This window comes from Nerophis ophidion, linkage group LG03 (assembly GCF_033978795.1).
Source record: "Nerophis ophidion isolate RoL-2023_Sa linkage group LG03, RoL_Noph_v1.0, whole genome shotgun sequence".
Classification (NCBI taxonomy): Eukaryota; Metazoa; Chordata; class Actinopteri; order Syngnathiformes; family Syngnathidae; genus Nerophis; species Nerophis ophidion.
Genome location: NC_084613.1, coordinates 5,727,995 through 5,750,627, shown reverse-complemented (window position 1 = coordinate 5,750,627; position 22,633 = coordinate 5,727,995). Strand labels below are relative to the sequence as shown.

Sequence of the window (22,633 nt, the reverse complement as noted above, 5' to 3'; positions counted from 1 at the left end):
GTTAAAGTTTTCTTATAAAATTGTGACTTTTGTCAAGTAAAATTTTGACTCTTTTCATAAAATTGCCAACATTTTAAGCTTTTCTTGTACAATTACGACTGTTTTTAAGTAAAATTCCAACTTTTATCATAATATTGCACAAGTGTTCAGTTTTTCTTGTAACATTTTGACTTGCGTTTAGTAAAATGACAACTTTTATTATAACACTGCCAACATTCTAAGTTTTTCTTGTGAAATTGTGACCCTTTTATTGTGAAATTCCAACTCATTTTTCACAACAAGCTTGTTTGTATTTGCATAGTTTGTATATATTATTAAGAGGCATTATTTGGAGGTCTCAAGAAGGTAAGAAATACAAGTGTGTGTGTGTGTGTGTGTGTGTGTGTGTGTGTGTGTGTCTGTGTGTGTGTTGTATTTGTAGCCTTTTTGAGACAACAAGGAAAAGTATCTTCCATATGAGGAGGTGTGAACAAGTTAGGACCAAAATTCATGGTTTGCATCTAATATAGAATGTCTCATTTGCACCCCTGCTGGTCAAAATGAGGGTGGTCCCAAAAAGCAGGGATTTGTCAAATTGACTGTGTGTCGCTTTTAAAAGTCCCTCTGGCCAACATATGAAATAACAAGTGTGTGTAAGAAATTGAAATGCGCCCCCTTTGGCCAAAATTAATCAAAATAAATATTTATGTATATGGAGACATACTGTAATAACTTGAAGTACATAATGAAGATTAAAAAACAATTAGAAACAAAAAATCAACTAAAAGCAGTCTTTTTCTCACAATGTGGAAATTTTTTTTTATGAAATTGGGAAAAATTTCTCATTTTCTTTCTGTTTCTGTAATATTGAGTAAAATTTACTTTTTTTTTTACCAAGTAAAAATTCCGATTATTATAATGCCAAAATTTTAAAGTTTTCTTATAAAATTGTGACTTTTGTCAATCAAAATTTTGACTATTTTCATAAAATTGCCAACATTTTAAGCTTTTCTTGTACAATTACGACTGTTTTTAAGTACAATTCCAACTTTTATCATAATATTGCACAAGTGTTCCGTTTTTCTTGTAACAGTTTGTCTTGCGTTTAGTAAAATGACAACTTTTATTATAACACTGCCAACATTTTAAGTTTTCTTTGTGAAATTGTGACCTTTTTCTTGTGAAATTCCAACTCATTTTTCACAAGAAGCTTGTTTGTATTTGCATAGTTTGTATATATTATTAAGAGGCATTATTTGGAGGTCTCAAGAAGGTAAGAAATACACGAGAGTGTGTTTGTGTGTGTGTGTTCTTGTATTTCTAGCCTTCTTGAGACAACAGGGAAAAGTATCTTCCATATGAGGAGGTGTGAACAAGTTAGGACCAAAATTCATGGTTTGCATCTAATATAGAATGTCTCATTTGCACCCCTGCTGGTCAAAATGAGGGTGGTCCCAAAAAGCAGGGATTTGTCAAATTGACTGTGTGTCGCTTTTAAAAGTGCTCCCCCCTCTCGCCAACATATGAAATAACAAGTGTGTGTAAGAAATTGAAATGCGCCCCCTTTTGGCCAAAATTAATCAAAATAAATATTTATGTATATAGAGACATACTGTAATAACTTGTGATACATAATGAAGATTAAAAACCAATTAGAAACAAAAAAATCAACTAAAAGCAGTCTTTTTCTCACAATGTGCAAATTTTTTTTTATGAAATTGGGAAAAATTTCTCATTTTCTTTCTGTTTCTGTAATATTGAGTAAAATTGATTTTTTTTTAACCAAGTAAAAATTCCGATTATTATAATGCCAAAATTTTAAAGTTTTCTTATAAAATTGTGACTTTTGTCAAGTAAAATTTTGACTCTTTTCATAAAATTGCCAACATTTTAAGCTTTTCTTGTACAATTGCGACTGTTTTTAAGTAAAATTCCAACTTTTATCATAATATTGCACAAGTGTTCCGTTTTTCTTGCAACAGTTTGACTTGCGTTTAGTAAAATGACAACTTTTATTATAACACTGCCCACATTCTAAGTTTTTCTTGTGAAATTGTGACCTTTTTCTTGTGAAATTCCAACTCATTTTTCACAACAAGCTTGTTTGTATTTGCATAGTTTGTATATATTATTAAGAGGCATTATTTGGAGGTCTCAAAAAGGTAAGAAATACAAGTGTGTGTGTGTGTGTGTGTGTGTGTGTGTGTTTGTGTGTGTGCGCGTGTGTTCTTGTATTTCTAGCCTTTTTGAGACAACAAGGAAAAGTATCTTCCATATGAGGAGGTGTGAACAAGTTAGGACCAAAATTCATGGTTTGCATCTAATATAGAATGTCTCACTTGCACCCCTGCTGGTCAAAATGAGGGTGTTCCCAAAAAGGAGGGATTTTTCACATTGACCGTGTGTCGCTTTTAAAAGTGCTCCCCCTCTGGTCAACAGATGAAATAACAAGTGTGTGTAAGAAATTGAAATGCACCCCCTTTGTAATGTCCAGAGACATGGAAAGTGATACATTTCATTAGTTCACTATCTTCTTCTTCTTCTGTTGTGTTCCCGGTCACTCCCAGACGAGGATACGGTAAGGAGACAGAGTGTGTGTACTTTCCGTTCATTCTATTTCCAATTCTGAAAACGCGAATCAAAAAACAAAGTTAGGGCCGTTTTTTTCAATTTTGTTTAGAAAACAAACAAAAAAGGTTCGATTTTAATTGAAATATTGCCATAGGTTTAGATTTTGTGCTGATGACATTTATTAAACAGACAAGAAGCAAGGAATCATGCAGAGACAGGGTTAAATTTTGCTTAATGAGGAGAGACATTTTGGGCTGTACTCTTAGTTACAGTTCCAACCTACGCTCTAAAGTCCAGCCCACATGCTCCTCTATTTATTTGGGAGGTCCCTGGTTACATCACTGAGGCTGCTTCTGAAGGAAAGGGGATAGCTTCAGCAGTCCCAGTTCGACACGGTATATGATTATTCAGAAATGGAAATGTGCTGACACTCGTGATATCCCCCTGTCTCTGCTTTGTCTGCGTCACGGTACTCCTTGTTCTGGACACAAACACTGATACAATACAACACGCAATCCAAGATCGCAAGTTGTCCCTTTGCACAGATAGAAAAGTACAACTTCAGCACAATTGATAATAACTATAGCAACAACCTTTAAGCATAAGAGTTGTGTGATAACTTGCACATCATTATTCCAACACACAGACAGACAACCCTCACACTCACATTCCAAATAAAACATCCATTTCCCACCGCTTGCACCTTTCAGGGTAGCGGGGGGTTCCTGGAGGCTATCTCAGCTGCATTCAGGGTGTACCCCGCAAAATAAAACATGTCATTTGCAATTGATGATATCTTACAATGTCATGAAAATAGCAAGAAAGCTTTGGTCAATTGTGTATATACAACACCCAGGTCAATTTGAGGTACTGTAAAATAATGTGTAACCAACACATAAAACAGGATAAATGATTACTTCAGGAACATGTTTTTTATCTGCTAACTCAAAAATGATGTGAACCCAAAGTGTCCGTCTGCAGAGTTTCCACTACATGTTATATCAGACAAACAAAAATGTCAAAAAAGCTTTTTTTTCCCTGATGAAACCAGCGGGTGTGTTTCTTCTCCCAGTCAGGACAAATGGACTAATTCAGTCAGCAAAACATTCTGTGCCTGACCGCCTGCGAGTCCGCATTCAGGGCAGGATTTACGGCGAGCTGCAGTAAAACTAAAGTGTGTCACTAAAGCCCTTCTCAATGTTGGTCAACTTTGATGTTAGTTCTATTTATTGATGTATTTCAGCTGTGTCAGGGGCATCTACTTGAGTAACTTTTGGGATAAATTGTACTTCTAAGAGTAGTTTTTATGCAACGTACTTTTACTTTTACTTGAGTATATTTATAAAGAAGAAACGCTACTTTTACTCCGCTCCATTTATCTACGATCAGCTCGCTACTCGCTACTTTTTTTTAATCGATCTGTTAATGCACGCTTTGTTTTGATTTTGTCAGACACGCATTCAAAGTAGGAAGTACGCATGCCTGCGTTTAACCAATCAAATGCAGTCACTGGTGACGTTGGACCAATCAAACAAAACCAGGCGGTCACGTGACCGTCACACGTCGAATCCGACCAAGTTGAAAAACTTATTGGGGTGTTACCATTTAGTGGTCAATTGTGCAGAATATGTACTGTACTGTGCAATCTACTAATAAAAGTTTCAATCAATCAATCAAAAGTGTAAAGGAAAAAAGACACTTTTTATCTCAACCGTACTTCCCGTCAAAAGCCTAAAGACTGATCGCACAGTTCCTGTCTTCACAATAAAAGCGCCGCTCCATCGGGCCTTCGTTAACAAAATAAGAGTCTTCGAAAGCCAGCACAAACAAGCTAGCAAGCTACGGAGTTTGCCGCCAATGTATTTCTTGTAAAGTGTATAAAAACGAATATGGAAGCTGGACAAATAAGATGCCAAAAACCAACGACTTTCATGTGGTATTAGACAGGAAGGAGGAACTTTTTTTCTCCTCCATTTGAAAACGTGGACGTTATCAGCACTATACTGTCTGATTCCAATCAATGCAAGTCATCAGAATCAGGTAATACACCAACTTATATTCTTGTCTTCATGAAAGATAGGAATCTATATGTTAAACATGCATGTATATTCATTAAAACACCTTTAACGTTTCAACAAAAAACTATAAATTATATACTGTGTATATATATATATATATATATATATATACAGTATATAATTTATAGTTTTTTATTTTTCTGTTTTTGTTGAAATGTTAAAGGTGTTTTAATGAATGAATATATATATATATATATATATATATATATATACAGTATATAATTTATAGTTTTTTATTTTTCTGTTTTTGTTGAAATGTTAAAGGTGTTTTAATGAATGAATATATATATATATATATATATATATATATATATATATATATATATATGATACGTGTGTGTGTGTGTGTATGTATATATGAGGTAGATCACCTCGACTTGGTCATTTATTAAGTAATTGATTAACGTTGAAAAACTTATTGGGGTGTTACCATTTAGTGGTCAATTGTAGGGAATATTTACTGTACTGTGCAATCTACTAATACAAGTTTCAATCAATCAATCAATAAATGCCTACTGAGCCTATGGTGCTGTTAAGTTATTGTGGCTCAATTTTCCTTAATTTTTTTATTTTAATGTATTATTATTTAATATATATTATTGTTTTAGTTGCTTCAGAGATATTCCTGGCTATGAATTGGCTCATTGCTATTTTTATGTTTTTGTGCATTACTAGTTGCCGTAATCATTAAACAAACAGGTTACTCATCAGTTACTCAGTACTTGAGTAGTTTTTTTCACAACATACTTTTTACTTTTACTCAAGTAAATATTTGGGTGACTACTCCTTACTTTTACTTGAGTAATACATCTCTAAAGTAACAGTACTCTTACTTGAGTACAATTTCTGGCTACTCTACCCACCTCTGGTCAGGGGAGAGGCACAACACTAAATAAACATTCGTTTTGTCGTGACTTTCACAATGGTGGAACGGGATGGTCGCGCACACACACACACACACACACACACACACACACACACACACACACACACACACACACACACACACACACACACACACACACACGCACACACAGACAGAATCATGGTCATTACAGGCAGATTATAGCAAGCATCGTTGCTTCCCTACACATACATTTCCGCCATGTTTGAGGCTAACAGCTGATCACCATGCTCCAGTTTAAACTAATCATGATCACGATCATATAATTGCTCAGCGCCCGTTTCTTAGATCTGAGGCCTCATGTGTTAGCAATTCAAGGATTTCCTGCGAGAAATAGACTCCAGGAAAGCATGTATGCAAGTAAAAATTCAGATGTATTAAAGTGTGCGTGCACACATATCCTTGTTACTTTGCAATCGATGTGGACTTGAGCTCAGGAATTGGTTTGACAGCTTACACCCCTTTTAAATCATATCGAAAGTAGCCATGTGCCTAAAGGGAACTGCACTTGTTTTGCAGTTTTGCTTATTAAAAAATGCTTGCAAGATGCAGTTAATGGGAGTCACTGTTGTAGCCTTCAAAACCTCTAAAACAGGGGCGTCGAACTCAAATACAGATTGGGCCAAAATTTAAAACCGAACAAAGCCGCGGGCCGAGGTTGAACAAATTAACCTTTTAGTAGGCACCCAAACAAGTTTTGCATTGAATATTGAACAAGCAAGGCTTATATAACTTTATAGTAACATGCACAATCGAGTTTCGAATAATAATAATAATCAAAAAATATCAATGGCGTATCAAAATTTAAATAAAAATTTAATGCCTCTTTTCGGCGGCGGGGTTGAGGTGGACGGGGTTTGGTGATAGCGGGGGTTGTATATTGTTGTGTCCCAAAACAGTTAGTGCTGCGAGGGATTCTGTTGTGATTCTGTTATGTTGTGTTACGGTGCGGATGTTCTCCCGAAATGTGTTTGTCATTCTTGTTTGGTGTGGGTTCACAGTGTGGCGCATATTTGTAACAGTGTTAAAGTTGTTTATACGGCCACCCTCAGTGTGACCTGTATGGCTGTTGACCAAGTATGCCTTGCATTCACTTGAGTGAGTGTATAGGCCGCATATATTATGTGACAGGGACGGCACGCTGTTTGTATGGAGGAAAAGTGGACTTGGCGACAGGTTGTAGAGAACGCCAAAGGCAATGCTTTTAAGGCCCACCCCCAATTTTGTTGTCCAGGATGAAATTTGGGAGGAGCACTGTACTTTGGGAGTCTTCCGGGAAAATCGGGAGGGTTGGCAAGTATGAGTGTTAGCGGTGAATGCGGTGTTACAGCGGCGGGCCAGCCCTATTGTTAATTTGATACTGCCTCAAGGGCCAGAGTTTGACACCCATGCTCTAAAACAAATTTGCAAGCAGACACTTTCATAACAATATGTAATATGTACAATATACACATTGTAAGTGTATATATATAATGTAGTAACGGACACCTTCATAACAATATGTAATATGTACAATATACACACTGCAAGTATATATATATAATGTAGTAACAGACACCTTCATAATAATATGTAATATGCACAATATACACACTGCAAGTATATATATATAATGTAGTAACAGACACCTTCATAACAACATGTAATATGTACAATATACACACTGCAAGTATATATATAATGTAGTAACAGACACCTTCATAACAATATGTAATATGTACAATATACACACTACAAGTATATATATAATGTAGTAACAGACACCTTCATAACAATATGTAATATGTACAATATACACACTGCAAGTATATATATAATGTAGTAACAGACACCTTCATAACAATATGTAATATGTACAATATACACACTGCAAGTAAATATATATAATGTAGTGGCAGACACCTTCATAACAATATGTAATATGTACAATATAAACACTACAAGTATATATTTATATATATATTTAATGTAGCAACAGACACCTTCATAACAATATGTAATATGTACAATATAAACATTGCAAGTATATATATATAATGTAGTAACAGACACCTTCAAAATAATATGTAATATGTACATTATACACACTGCAAGTATATATATATATATATATACAATGTAGTAACAGACACCTTCATAACAATATGTATTATGTACAATATACACATTGCAAGTATATATATAATGTAGTAACAGACACCTTCATAACAATATGTAATATGTACAATATACACACTGCAAGTAAATATATATAATGTAGTGGCAGACACTTTCATAACAATATCTAATATGTACAATATACACACTGCAAGTATATATATAATGTAGTAACAGACACCTTCATAACAATATGTAATATGTACAATATACACACTGCAAGTATATATATAATGTAGTAACAGACACCTTCATAACAATATGTAATATGTACAATATACACACTGCAAGTATATATATATATAATGTAACAGACACCTTCATAACAATATGTAATATGTACAATATACACACTGCAAGTATATACATAATGTAGTAATAGACACCTTCATAACAATATGTAATATGTCCAATATACACACTGCAAGAATATATATATAATGTAGTAACAGACACCTTCATAACAATATGTAATATGTACAATATACACACCAAGTATATATATATATATAATGTAACATACACATTTATAATACGTTCAATATTTATCGTATTTTGGTAATTTTACGCACTAATACTTTGCCGCATTTATTTTCGTTTCCGTAGCAGCACGCTTCCGACTTCCTGCAACAAACGCGAGTGTGTTTTCTAATCATGGAGACTTAATAACAGACATCAAAGACAACTATTTTAGGACAAATGAGCATTCACAACCTCATCTTAATATACGGAGGATGAACTGCTGCTTATAGAAGTACGAGAAGAAGAGGCTGAACCGTTGGAGCAGATGAAAGCATGAGAGTGTGGTTTGGTCACACTGCATATATCGAACTTTTGACCCAAACTTTGCCTAATTTTTGGAGTGCTTACCCAAATCAACTGGAAAGATCTGGACCAAACACACAACTGTCCATTGAGTGAGTCACTAGACTATTATTCATAATACATGCAGCACATCACACTGTATACTACACTACATACACTGTCTGGCTAGCTGTGTACAAACAAAACATGAAATAATACTTTACACTAACTGTAATATGATTGTTCATGTTTTCCACTCAGTTTAGTGTTTTATTACAGTGTTGTGTGTTACAAACTCAAACTGATGTGGAAGCTAGCTTATCTCTTGCCGTAGCTGGGTTTTACATTTAAGTGTTAGTACGCTAGAAAAATAGTTCCTCAGTATTCCCTCTTACAATAACAATGTAGCTACAGTTTGTTATTATACAGGTTACACAACATAAATGAAGTGTTGTTGAGGCTTTTTTGAATGCATTTCTAAAATTATTTAGAGATAGGATTGATTTATCCCATTAGCTGCATTGCTAGCCACCAAGAACGAGCAGTTTTTCATGTAAAAAATGGGGAAAAAAACAACTTTTGTCTTCTTATAATGATTGTGAACGACAGGCAACATTTTTTAAAAAGTGCAGTTCCCCTTCAAACCCAGAAGGTTGTGGCCATTAACAAGTCAGTAGGAGGTGTTTCTTTCTGCCAACAACATCGGGTTGAAGTTGCTGTGGTCTAGGAACTACAGTCTGAAATTAAAGCTGCAAGCAGCGTTGGTCGGGTCGGCCTTTGGCTGCTGCCCCCGAGACCCACGGCCGGATAAGCGTTAGAAGACGCCTTGGAGCCACTATTTTGAGAATATAATGCATTGTGAAAGTAATGCAGTTGTTGTATTGAAGTGAAAATATCAAACTTCCTGTTGATTTTTGCTAAAGTATGTTAATGATTAAAATGTAGGTCTAAGTGAGACCTACATAGTGTTTTTTGTTTCATGTCTCTCTGACATTCCTACCGGAAGTTACAAGCAGTTTTGTCTGTGTTTTCTTCCTAGGAGCAGTTTGTCCGTGTTGTATTCCTAGGGGGGCGGTAGAGCGCAGTTTTGAGTTTTGAGGTTAGGTTTTTTTCATCAGATCGCAATTTTTGCCAAACCTGATGTGTGTGTCAAGTTTGGTGAGTTCAGAAGCATTTTAAGGGGGTCAAATAACAGCTCAAAGAGGCAAAAATGACATTTTTTTAGGAGACTTTGCACAGGGGTTCTTTGAAGCCGCGTAAAATCAAAACCTGAGAACTTATCAAAACTCTGTTCTATACTTTTAATCAGAAGGGTTCAATCTCTCTCCTGTGCGAGTTTGAAGCCAAAACAACAAACGCACTCAGAGGAGATAATGTTTGAAGAAAGGTGGCCGGTTTTTACAAAACTTTTGTTTTGAAGGGGGATTGCAAACTTCCTGTTGATTTTTGTTGGGGGTTGTCTATCTATGAAATGTAGGTCTAAGCGAGACCTACATAGAGGTTTTTGTTTCATGTCTCTCCGACATTCTTACCGGAAGTTACAAGCAATTTTGTCTGTTTTTTCTTCCTTGGAACAGTTTTTTCAGTGTTTTATTCAAAAACAGCGCTAGAGCGCAATTTTGAGTTTTGGGGTTTGTTTTTTTTTCATTAGATCGCAATATTCGCCAGTCCTTATGTGTGCGCCAAGTTTGGTGACTTTTGAAGCATTTTAAAGGGGTCAAATTACAGCGCAGAGAGGCAAAAATTGCATTTTTTTTCGAAAATGTTATTTTGAAGGGGTTTTTGCCAACTTCCTGTAGATTTTTGCTGAAAGAAGTGAGTGTATGAAAATTGGGTCTAAGTCAGACCTACATAAGAGTTTTTGTTTCATGTCGCTATGACATTCCTAACAGAAGTTACATGCAGTTTTGTCTGTAATTTTTTTTCCTAGGGGGCGCTAGAGCGCAATTTTCATTTTGGGGGATTGGTTGCTTAATATGTTGGGAAGGTTTGCTATACCGACGTGTGTGTCAAATTTGGTGAGTTTTGAAGCATGTTGAGGGGGTCAAATTACAGCGCGTAGGTGCGGCATAATAATAAAACACAGCCGTTTCAATAGGGCCTGCGGACCCTAATAAACAAGAAAAGGTGGGACATGAGGTAAAAGGTGAGGTGGAAGTGTTATGTGCAAGGCCAAAACACACCACAGATGACAATGATATAGTCTCTTCAAGTGAGTCATCCCTTTTTCCTCACCGCTTCATTCAGCTTCATTTGTAGTTAGTTATGCTTTTTTGCCCACCACAAGTAGATTGTTACAGGTCTGTGTGACCCCATTGTTGTCGGCGCACAGCCAAGTCCGGTCTTTGCCAGCTCCTTTCCAGTGTAAAAGGCTGATTGTAGAGCTCTAATAGTCAGGTGTTTTATGCCTCTGTCAGGTCTGAATTCTTTTTCCACTGCTTCTTGCCAAGGAGATTATTTGACATGGTGGGCTCTTTGGCTGGCTTCAATGTCAGTTGCAGTCTGATAAAAGCCCGCAAACTCACGTTGCAAGAGACAATATTGTGAGTCTTTGCCCTCTACTTCCACAGACCACTGGATCCTATCCAGAGTGTCCTTTTTCAGCCTTTCCACTAAATGACTTGTGGATTTTACCCTCCAGGGGGGAGGGTGGTCACAACTAGGGATGTCCCGATCCAGGTTTTTGCACTTCCGATCCGATACTGGCCGATACTGGCCTGTATTAAAGGGGAACATTATCAGCAGACCTATGTAAGCGTCAATATATACCTTGATGGTGCAGAAAAAAAGACCATATATTTTTTTAACCGATTTCCGAACTCTAAACGGGTGAATTTTGGCGAATTAAACGCCTTTCTGTTTATCGCTCTGGAGGGGGTGTGGCATCGCCGAGGTAACACAGCCGCCATTTTCATTTTCAACCCATTGTAAACATTGGGTCTCAGCTCTGTTTTTTCCGTTGTTTCGACTATTTTTTGGAACCTTGGAGACATCATGCCTCGTCGGTGTGTTGTCGGAGGTTGTAACAACACTAACAGGGAGGGATTCAAGTTGCACCACTGGCCCGAAGATGCGAAAGTGTCCTCCGCCAGACCCCCATTGAATGTACCAAAATGTCTCCGCATTTGACCGGCGATGCTAAGACAGACATGGCACAGAGATGTATGGATAACCTGCAGATGCATTTGCAACGATAAAGTCAACGAAATCACAAAGATGAGTTTTGTTGATGTTGACTTATGTGCTAATCAGACATATTTGGTCGCGGCGTGACTGCCAGCTAATCGATGCTAACATGCTACGCGAATCGACGCTAACATGCTGTCTACCGGCGGTGCTAAAGCAGACATGGCACAGAGATGTATGGATAACCTGCAGATGCATTTGCAACTATATTACGTTTCCTTCCACCCACATTTAATGCGAAACAAACACTTACCAATCGACGGATTTAAGTCGCTCCAGTGTCACAAGATGCGAAAGTCCCGATCGTTTGGTCCGCACATTTTACCGGCGATGCTAAGACAGACATGGCACAGAGATGTATGGATAACCTGCAGATGCATTTGCAACTATATTACGTTTCCTTCCACCCACATTTAATGCGAAACAAACACTTACCAATCGACGGATTTAAGTTGCTCCAGTGTCACAAGATGCGAAAGTCCTGATCGTTTGGTCCGCACATTTTACCGGCGATGCTAACGCAGCTATTCGGCCATGCTATGGCTATGAATAGCGTCAATAGCTATTCGCTCAATAGCTTCAGTTTCTTCTTCAATACTTTCATCCGTTTCAATACATGCGTAATCTGTTGAATCGCTTAAGCCGCTGAAATCCGAGTCTGAATCCGAGCTAATGTCGCTATATCTTGCTGTGCTATTCGCCGTTGTTTGTTTACATTGGCAGCACTGTATGACGTCACAGGGAAATGGATAGTGCCGTCACAAATAGCGAAAATCAAGCACTTTAAAGCTTTTTTTAGGGATATTCGGAGACCGGTAAAATTTTGAAAAAAAATACAACATACCACTGGGAACTGATTTTTATTGTTTTCAACCCTTTTGAAATTGTGATAATGTTCCCCTTTAAAGCAGCAGTTCCATTGGCGGCAAAACAGGCCCATAGCATAATACTACCACCACCATGCGTGACGGTAGGTGTGGTGTTCCTGGGAATAATAATGTTCCCCTTTAAAGTTTATAGTTATTTAGCCTACTTAGTTGTCAGATTCATGTCGAAAATCATTTTAGTACTCTTGATAACAACTAGCCAGCTGAATGAGGTGAGTTTGAATGATACACAATGGTTGGTAACAAGAAACTGACCTGTTTATTCAAGGACAAACACAAAATAGACAAAAATATACACGACAAACAGAAATGGCATCATTGAACAGTATAAAGTGCAATTAAAGCTGTAAACATTAAATAAAGCAACACACAAACAACCTGAGTGGGATAAAATGTCTATAACTCAGCATCAATACTTGCTCTTGAACAAGTGTAAACTTAAAAAAAAAAAAAAAGGATTATTATCTACACCATAGGTGTCAAACTCTGGCCCGCGGGCCAAATTTGCGATTTCATTTGGCCCTTGAGGCAATATCAAATTAACATTAGAGCTGGCCCGCCGGTATTATAACACCGCATTCGCCGCTAATATTCGTTCTTGCTAACCCTCCCGATTTTCCAACCATTCTCCTGAATTTCTCCTGATTTCCACCCGGACAACAATATTGGGGGCGTGTCTTAAAGTCACTGCCTTTAGCGTTGTCTACAATATGTCGTCACGTCCGCTTTTCCTCCATGCGAACAGCGTGCCGGCCAAATCACATAATACACGCGGCTTTTACACACGTAAGTGAATGCAAGGCATACTTGGTCAACAACCATACAGGTCACACTGAGGGTGGCCGTATAAACAACTTTAACACTGTTAAAAATGTGCACCACACTGTGAAGCCACACCAAACAAGAATGACGAACACATTTCGGGAGAACATCCGCACCATAACACAACACAAACACAACAGAACAAATACCTAGAACCCCTTGCAGCACTAACTCATCAAGGTATATATTGACGCTTGCATAGGTTTGGTGATAATGTTCCCCTTTAAATTGAGCGAGGATGAAAGAATTTTGGATGAGGAAAGTTAGAGTGAAGCACAAAAAAAAAGAAAAGAAAAGGCGATGGCATTGGGAGAGTTTCAGATCTTATTAGACACATTTACTAGGATAATTCTGGAAAATCCCTTATCTGCTTATTGTGTTAATAGTATTTTAGTGCTATTATAAAGGCTGCGGTGAACGCCAGTGTCTCTGAGAGATTCTGAAGAGCTAAGATCACAGCTACCTCGGTGACGTCACGTTCTGACGTCATCGCTAAAAGACCCATAAACAGAAAGGCGTTTAATTTGCCAAAATTCACCCATTTAGAGTTCGGAAATCGGTTAAAAAAATACATGGTCTTTTTTTTTGCAACATCAAGGTATATATTGACGCTTGCATAGGTTTGGTGATAATGTTCCCCTTTAAATTGAGCGAGGATGAAAGATTTTTGGATGAGGAAAGTTAGAGTGAAGCACAAAAAAAAAAGAAAAGAAAAGGCGACGGCTCCAGGCGACGGCATTGGGAGAGTTTCAGATGTTATTAAACACATTTACTAGGATAATTCTGGAAAATCCCTTATCTGCTTATTGTGTTAATAGTATTTCAGTGATATTATAAAGTCATACCTGAAAGTCAGATGGCTGCGGTGAACGCCAGTGTCTCTGAGAGATCACAGCTACCTCGGTGACGTCATCGCTAAAAGACCGATAAACAAAAAGGCGTTTAATTTGCCAAAATTCACCCGTTTAGAGTTCGGAAATCGGTTAAAAAAATACATGGTCTTTTTTCTGCAACATCAAGGTATATATTGACGCTTGCATAGGTTTGGTGATAATGTTCCCCTTTAAATTGAGCGAGGATGAAAGATTTTTGGATGAGGAAAGTTAGAGTGAAGCACAAAAAAAAAAAGAAAAGAAAAGGCGACGGCTCCAGGCGACGGCATTGGGAGAGTTTCAGATGTTATGAGACACATTTACTAGGATCATTCTGGGAAATCCCTTATCTGCTTATTGTGTTAATAGTATTTTAGTGATATTATAAAGTCATACCTGAAAGTCAGATGGCTGCGGTGAACGCCAGTGTCTCTGAGAGATCACAGCTACCTCGGTGACGTCACGTTCTGACGTCATCGCTAAAAGACCGATAAACAGAAAGGCGTTAAATTTGCCAAAATTCACCCATTTAGAGTTCGGAAATCGGTTAAAAAAAATACATGGTCTTTTTTCTGCAACATCAAGGTATATATTGACGCTTGCATAGGTTTGGTGATAATGTTCCCCTTTAAATTGAGCGAGGATGAAAGATTTTTGGATGAGGAAAGTTAGAGTGAAGCACAAAAAAAAAGAAAAGAAAAGGCGACGGCTCCAGGCGACGGCATTGGGAGAGTTTCAGATGTTATTAAACACATTTACTAGGATAATTCTGGGAAATCCCTTATCTACTTATTGTGTTAATAGTATTTTAGTGATATTATAAAGGCTGCGGTGAACGCCAGTGTCTCTGAGAGATTCCGAGGAGCTAAGATCACAGCTACCTCGGTGACGTCACGTTCTGACGTCATCGCTAAAAGACAGATAAACAGAAAGGCGTTTAATTCGGCAAAATTCACCCATTTAGAGTTCGGAAATCGGTTAAAAAAATACATGGTCTTTTTTCTGCAACATCAAGGTATATATTGACGCTTACATAGGTCTGCTGATAATGTTCCCCTTTAAATTGAGCGAGGATGAAAGATTTTTGGATGAGGAAAGTTAGAGTGAAGCACAAAAAAAAAGAAAAGAAAAGGCGACGGCATTGGGAGAGTTTCAGATGTTATTAGACACATTTACTAGGATAATTCTGGAAAATCCCTTATTTGCTTATTGTGTTAATAGTATTTTAGTGATATTATGAAGTCATACCTGAAAGTCAGATGGCTGCGGTGAACGCCAGTGTCTCTGAGAGATCACAGCTACCTCGGTGACGTCACGTTCTGACGTCATCGCTAAAAGACCCATAAACAAAAAGGCGTTTAATTTGCCAAAATTCACCCATTTAGAGTTCGGAAATCGGTTAAAAAAATACATGGTCTTTTTTCTGCAACATCAAGGTATATATTGACGCTTGCATAGGTTTGGTGATAATGTTCCCCTTTAAATTGAGCGAGGATGAAAGATTTTTGGATGAGGAAAGTTAGAGTGAAGTACAAAAGAAAAGAAAAGGCGACGGCTCCAGGCGACGGCATTGGGAGAGTTTCAGATGTTATTAGACACATTTACTAGGATAATTCTGGGAAATCCCTTATCTGCTTATTGTGTTAATAGTATTTTAGTTATATTATAAAGCCATACCTGAAAGTCAGATGGCTGCGGTGAACGCCAGTGTCTCTGAGAGATCACAGCTACCTTGGTGACGTCACGTTCTGACGTCATCGCTAAAAGACCGATAAACAGAAAGGCGTTTAATTTGCCAAAATTCACCCATTTAGAGTTCGAAAATCGGTTAAAAAAATACATGGTCTTTTTTCTGCAACATCAAGGTATATATTGACTCTTGCATAGGTTTTGTGATAATGTTCCCCTTTAAATTGAGCGAGGATGAAAGATTTTTGGATGAGGAAAGTTAGAGTGAAGCACAAAAAAAAGAAAAGAAAAGGCGACGGCATTGGGAGGGTTTCAGATGTTATTAGACACATTTACTAGGATAATTCTGGAAAATCCCTTATCTGCTTATTGTGTTAATAGTATTTTAGTGATATTATAAAGGCTGCGGTGAACGCCAGTGTCTCTGAGAGATTCCGAGGAGCTAAGATCACAGCTACCTCGGTGACGTCACGTTCTGACGTCATTGCTAAAAGACCGATAAACAGAAAGGCGTTTAATTCGGCAAAATTCACCCATTTAGAGTTCGGAAATCGGTTAAAAAAAATACATGGTCTTTTTTCTGCAACATCAAGGTATATATTGACGCTTGCATAGGTTTGGTGATAATGTTCCCCTTTAAATTGAGCGAGGATGAAAGATTTGTGGATGAGGAAAGTTAGAGTGAAGCACAAAAAAAAAGAAAAAAAAAAGGCGACGGCTCCAGGCGACGGCATTGGGAGAGTTTCAGATGTTATTAGACACATTTACTAGGATAATTCTGGGAAATCCCTTATCTGCTTATTGTGTTAATAGTATTTTAGTGATATTATAAAGCCATACCTGAAAGTCAGATGGCTGCGGTGAACGCCAGTCTCTGAGAGATCACAGCTACCTCGGTGACGTCATCGCTAAAAGACCGATAAACAGAAAGGCGTTTAATTTGCCAAAATTCACCCATTTAGAGTTCGGAAATCGGTTAAAAAAATACATGGTCTTCTTTCTGCAACATCAAGGTATATATTGACTCTTGCATAGGTTTGGTGATAATGTTCCCCTTTAAGGACTATAATAAACAAATATTTCATGGACACCAAGAGTTTTGGTTCAAATAAAGACAATAATGACATTTTTGTGGTCCCCCAGTAAAGGTTAAACAAAACAAAACCAAACCCAGAAGAACATTGAGACTCTGCTTTTTCACTTGAGTTTTTTTCTCCTGCAAATTTGATCGTTTGGAAACCACCTGTGTTTATGGTTTTCAGCATTGTTGGGCCACCAGAAGGCCCGCATGGAGAGGCTTTGGCATGAGCTGGAGCTGAAGAAGAAGAAGCTGGAGAAGCTAAAAGAAGAGGTCAGTGAGCTGGAGAATGACCTGACCAGGAGACGGCTGGAGAGATCCAATTCTGCCTCCCAAATCCCTTCGGTAAGCTTCTTTGAGACTTTGCCATCACCACCCCTTGACTGTTTCTAGGTAGAAAACAAATGTTTGCAAGCTTGAATGTTGAGTCCCTGGGAGGTCATGAGACTGGAGGATGTGAGGCTTGACTTAAAAAGCTGACTAAGCAGTAGTTGAATACTTCTAAACCACGTGGTAATGGACAGATGGGGCAACATAGTGATTATTAAACCATTTCCTTCACTGAAAGATATACCGGACAAACTAAATCCGAGTCCCATCACCAAGCTCTTTTAGATTTAGCTGACAAAGTTGTTTCATTGATAAATAAATAAATAAGTGGGTTGTACTAGTATAGCTCTTTTCTACCTTCTAGGTACTCAAAGCGCTTTGACACTACTTCCACATTTACCCATTCACACACACATTCACACACTGATGGAGGGAGCTGCCATGCAAGGCGCCAACCAGGTTGGTACTAGGTGGGATTTGAACCAGGGACCCTCGGGTTGCGCACGGCCACTCTCCCACTGCGCCACGCCGTCATTGATCAGCCTTTTCTAGAACAAACCCACAAGGAAGAACTCCATTCAATCAGTGTGTTTTTCAACCTTTTTTGAGGCACCAAGGCACATCCATCCATCATCTTCCGCTTATCCGAGGTCGGGTCACGGGGGCAGCAGCCTAAGCAGGGAAGCCCAGACTTCCCTCTCTCCAGCCACTTCGTCTAGCTCTTCCCGGGAGATCCCGAGGCGTTCCCAGGCCAGCCGGCAGACATCAATCAATCAATCAATCAATGTTTACTTATATAGCCCTGAATCACTAGTGTCTCAAAGGGCTGCACAAACCACTACGACATCCTCGGTAGGCCCACATAAGGGCAAGGGAAACTCACACCCAGTGGGACGTCGGTGACAATGATGACTATGAGAACCTTGGAGAGGAGGAAAGCAATGGATGTCGAGCGGGTCTAACATGATTCTGTGAAAGTTCAATGCATAACGGATCCAACACGGTCGCGAGAGTCCAGTCCAAAGCGGATCCAACACAGCAGCGAGAGTCCCGTTCACAGCGGAGCCAGCAGGAAACCATCTTCTGCAGCCGAGTAGTCGCAAGAAGGATCACTAGCGCCCTCTACCGCCAGGAGGCGGGAGTCATTTAATGACTCAAATTTGACACACGCAGCTACGGTATATTAATAAAACATAGCTGCTTACTTGTTGCGATCTGCTGCTCAGATCTTCACGTTTTTGTTTTTTTTCCATCTTTGTTTCATTCTCAGTCTGACCCGTTTACTTCCTGTTTTTGTCCATCACTATGGTTACGCATCAGTCCACCTGCTACTAAATTTCACCCTCCTATTTAAGCTCACCTTTTCTGTTTACTCATTCTCGGATCCTAATTTGACCCACGCGCAACAGTGACGACTCTCATCATTCCATGTATGTATTTTCTCGCAAGCTCTCACGCTAAGCCACTTTATTTTCCAGCTTCCGTGCTGAATGTTTTTGTTTACTCTTTTGTGTCCTCGTACCAAGTTTTAGTTTCCCCTGTGTTTTATCCTAGCTTTCACGCTAGCGTCTTTTGTTTACCTTTTCTGTTTACACCAGTGTTTTTGTTCATAGCCTTGTATTATTAAATAAATACCCTTTAACTTACCTTGTTGTGTTCATCGCTTCGACGCATCCTTGGGAAAACAACCATGCCGAAGAAAAGTCCTCACATTACTGTTCTTTTTAGCATATTCAATAGCTTGGAGCTTGAATCCTACTGAATAGCTCTTAATCGTCTTCCCTTTACGCGATTTCAAATGATTGAAATCAGCCTCCTCCATTTTGAAAATGATGACAGGTGAAGTGTCACTCGTGACGTGACGAGTTTGACCCTGTGGAAATTCTAGACATGCGCTAATAAAAATAATGTTTGACCCGGCAGGCGCATACAATTCAAAGAAATACGGTACTTAATCTCCCACGGCACACCGGACTCTATCTCACATAGTGGTTTAAAAAACACTGTTCTAGGGCCTAAAACCAATCGGAGTAGTGTCTAGTCAGCCGTGCTGGCGTCTCCCACTGAGTGAACACAGCAGAGATAAGTAGGCAGGTGTTAAGATTTGAGTCTCCCAGACCAAGAGCCTCTCGACTATTGCATCATGGCTAACCAACACACTTCCTGTCTCCTGTCTGGCAGATTGAAGAGATGAAGCAGTTGCGATGCAAAAACCGATTGCTACAGATCGACATCGACTGCCTCACCAAAGAGATTGATCTCTTTCAAAAAAGAGGTATGAGTCTTCCTTACGTCCGCCGATGTCACCGTTGTAATGTGGGCGGGCGTGTTTGGAAATGGGTTGTCTAAGGCAGGGGTGTCCAAACTTTTTCCACTGAGGGCCGCACACTGAATAATCAAAGCAAGCGGGGGCCATTTATTTTAAAAACCAATACAATATATGTATGAAAAATATACATTTAGGCCTCCACTCAGGCTTGATCCCGCGGACCCCATTGGTAAAAATAAAATGTTAAAAATGTGTCATTATTCAGTATTATTATTTTTTATTATTATTCAAGTTTTAAATCTCTAGATCAAAATAATGTTCAAAATGCATTTTTAATCCATCCATCCGTTTCCTACCGCACCTGTTCAAGAAGTTGCGTTAATGGTAAGAAGTTATTTATTTATTATTGGTCAGTGTGGGGCTTGCCCTCCTGGGGGTTCTTCAGACCCCCGAGCACCGACATGAGAGCCTGTTTCAGGGTTATATTATTGTTTTATTTTTCATTACGTCTCTGTTGCTTTCCAGCAATTGTATTTCCAGTCTCTCCTCCTGGCTGCTGCTTATAACGGGGCCGTCTACGCACCTGTCGCTGCAGGCCCGCAGGCCACGCCCCCTCCACAGTTAGCTTCAGAATAACAAAGTTATTACAAAGAATGAGAGACCTATTATACTCTAGAAATGTTGGTCTTACTTAAAAATGCACGTGTTTAGTTGTGTTCAGTGTTAAAAAAAAAAATATTATATGGCTCTTATGTAAATATATTTTAAAATATTTGGCTTTTTGGCGCTCTCAGCCAAAAAGGTTCCCGACCCCTGCTGTAGATCAACAGGTCTATCTGTCAATATGACGTTTTTAAAGATTCAGTCTGATAGTTTATATATCAATGATGAAATATTAACATTGCAACACATGCCAATACGGCCTTTTTAGTTTACTAAATTGCAATTTTAAATTTCCTGCAGAGTTTCTTGTTGAAAAGGTCCCGAAATGATGTGTGTTTGTGACATTATTGGTTTGAGGGGACATATTAGCCCAGCACCACTAACGGCTAAAAGTTGTCTCTTTTCAAATTGCAATTACACAGTATTTTGGACATCTGTGTTGCTGAATGTTTTGCAATTTGTTCAATTAATAATAGAGACGTCAAAGAAGAAAGATGTAAGTGGAAAGCGGTGGATTGCAGCTGCCTTTAACACCGAAACACAGCCGGTGTTTCTTTGTTTGTTGTGAAGCTTTAACACAGAACGGTCAAGCGAACATGTTTCTGTACGTCAACCAGCAAGTTTTTGGATGGGGAAATTGTGATATCAAGTCGACTTGAGTGGATTACGCAACTTCATCCTGCAGCTCAAAAAGGCAGCCGTGATCTTGGCTGTTTGGTTTCTCTCAGAGACACTGGCGTTCACCACAGCCATCCGACTTTCAGGTATGATTATAATCTTACTAAAATACTATTAACACAATAAGCAGATAAGGGATTTTCCAGAATTATCCCAGTAAATGTGTCTAATTACATCTGAAACTCTCCCACTGCCACCACCTGGAGCCGTCGCCTTTTCTTTTTTTCTTTTTTATTAGTGCTTCACTCTAACTTTCCTCATCCACGACTCTTTCATCCTCACTCAAATTAATGGGGAAATTGTCGCTTTCTCGGTCCGAATTGCTCTTACTGCTGGAGGCTATGATTATAAAGAATGTTCAGATGTGAGGAGCCCTACAACCCGTGACATCACGCGCACATCGTCTGCTACTTCCGGTACAGGCAAGGCTTTTACATAATGTTCTCTACTAAATCCTTTCAGCTAAAATATGGCAAAATGATCAAGTATGACACATAGAATGGACCTGCTATCCCCGTTTAAATAAGACAATCTTATTTCAGTAGGCCTTTAAGTTGTATGCTCTTTTTGTCAAAGAAAACCATATTTCTTTATGGGGAAAAAAAACTAAATATGCAATATTTTCACCCAATAAAATTTCTAAGTAGAATGTTTGAGATTATTCGGGGCGGTACAACTCGGTTGGTAGAGCGGCCGTGCCATCAACTTGAGGGTTGCAGGTTCGATTCCCGCTTCCGCCATCCTAGTCACTGCCGTTGTGTCCTTGGGCAAGACACTTTACCCACCTGCTCCCAGTGCCACCCACACTGGTTTAAATGTAACTTAGATATCGGGTTTCACTATGTAAAGCGCTTTGAGTCACTAGAGAAAAGCGCTATATAAATATAATTCACTTCACATTATATAATTTGAGCCGGAAAAAGGTCAACAACTCATAACACCATTGATTTTAATTCATTATTATTTTTTGTGCAATGACACTCAAAAACAAAACATCCATCCATCCATTTTCTACCGCTTGTTCCCTTTTAGGGTCGCGGGGGGCGCTGGCGCCTATCTCAGCTACAATCGGGCGGAAGGCGGGGTACACCCTGGACAAGTCGCCACCTCATCGCAGGGCCAACACAGATAGACAGACAACATTCACACACTAGGGCCAATTTAGTGTTGCCAATCAACTTATCCCCAGGTGCACGTCTTTTGGAAGTGGGAGGGGCCTATCCCCAGGTGCATGTCTTTGGAAGTGGGAGGGGCCTATCCCCAGGTGCATGTCTTTGGAAGTGGGAGGGGCCTATCCCCAGGTGCATGTCTTTGGAAGTGGGAGGAAGCCGGAGTACCCGGAGGGAACCCACGCATTCACGGGGAGAACATGCAAACTCCACACAGAAAGATCCCGAGCCTGGATTTGAACCCAGGACTGCAGGACCTTCGTATTGTGAGGCAGGCGCACTAACCCCTCTGCCACCGTGAAGCCCAAAAAAAAAAAAACACACTCATCCAAAAGGGTCCTACTCGTAAGTGTTAAAAAATATATTATAATTTTTTTTTTTTTTACTGTTTTAACACAATGTTCTCGAGATCAACTTCAGATCTATCCGTCAATTATAATTTTTTTGTGTTGTTTATGTTTTTTGTTTGTTAGTTTTAGGCCATTCTTTAAAAAAAA

General features: G+C 38.8%; 1 protein-coding gene across 3 annotated transcripts in view; it reads left to right on the top strand.

Moving 5' to 3' along the window:
- tab2 (TGF-beta activated kinase 1 (MAP3K7) binding protein 2) overlaps positions 1–22,633 on the top strand; it is a 100,749-nt gene that overhangs the window by 63,078 nt on the left and 15,038 nt on the right. For all 3 annotated transcript variants that reach the window (XM_061894094.1, XM_061894095.1, XM_061894096.1), the window contains 2 exons: positions 17,212–17,372; positions 19,539–19,632. In XM_061894094.1, coding sequence (XP_061750078.1) covers positions 17,212–17,372; positions 19,539–19,632 — 255 coding nt within the window. The remainder of the gene's footprint in view (positions 1–17,211; positions 17,373–19,538; positions 19,633–22,633) is intronic.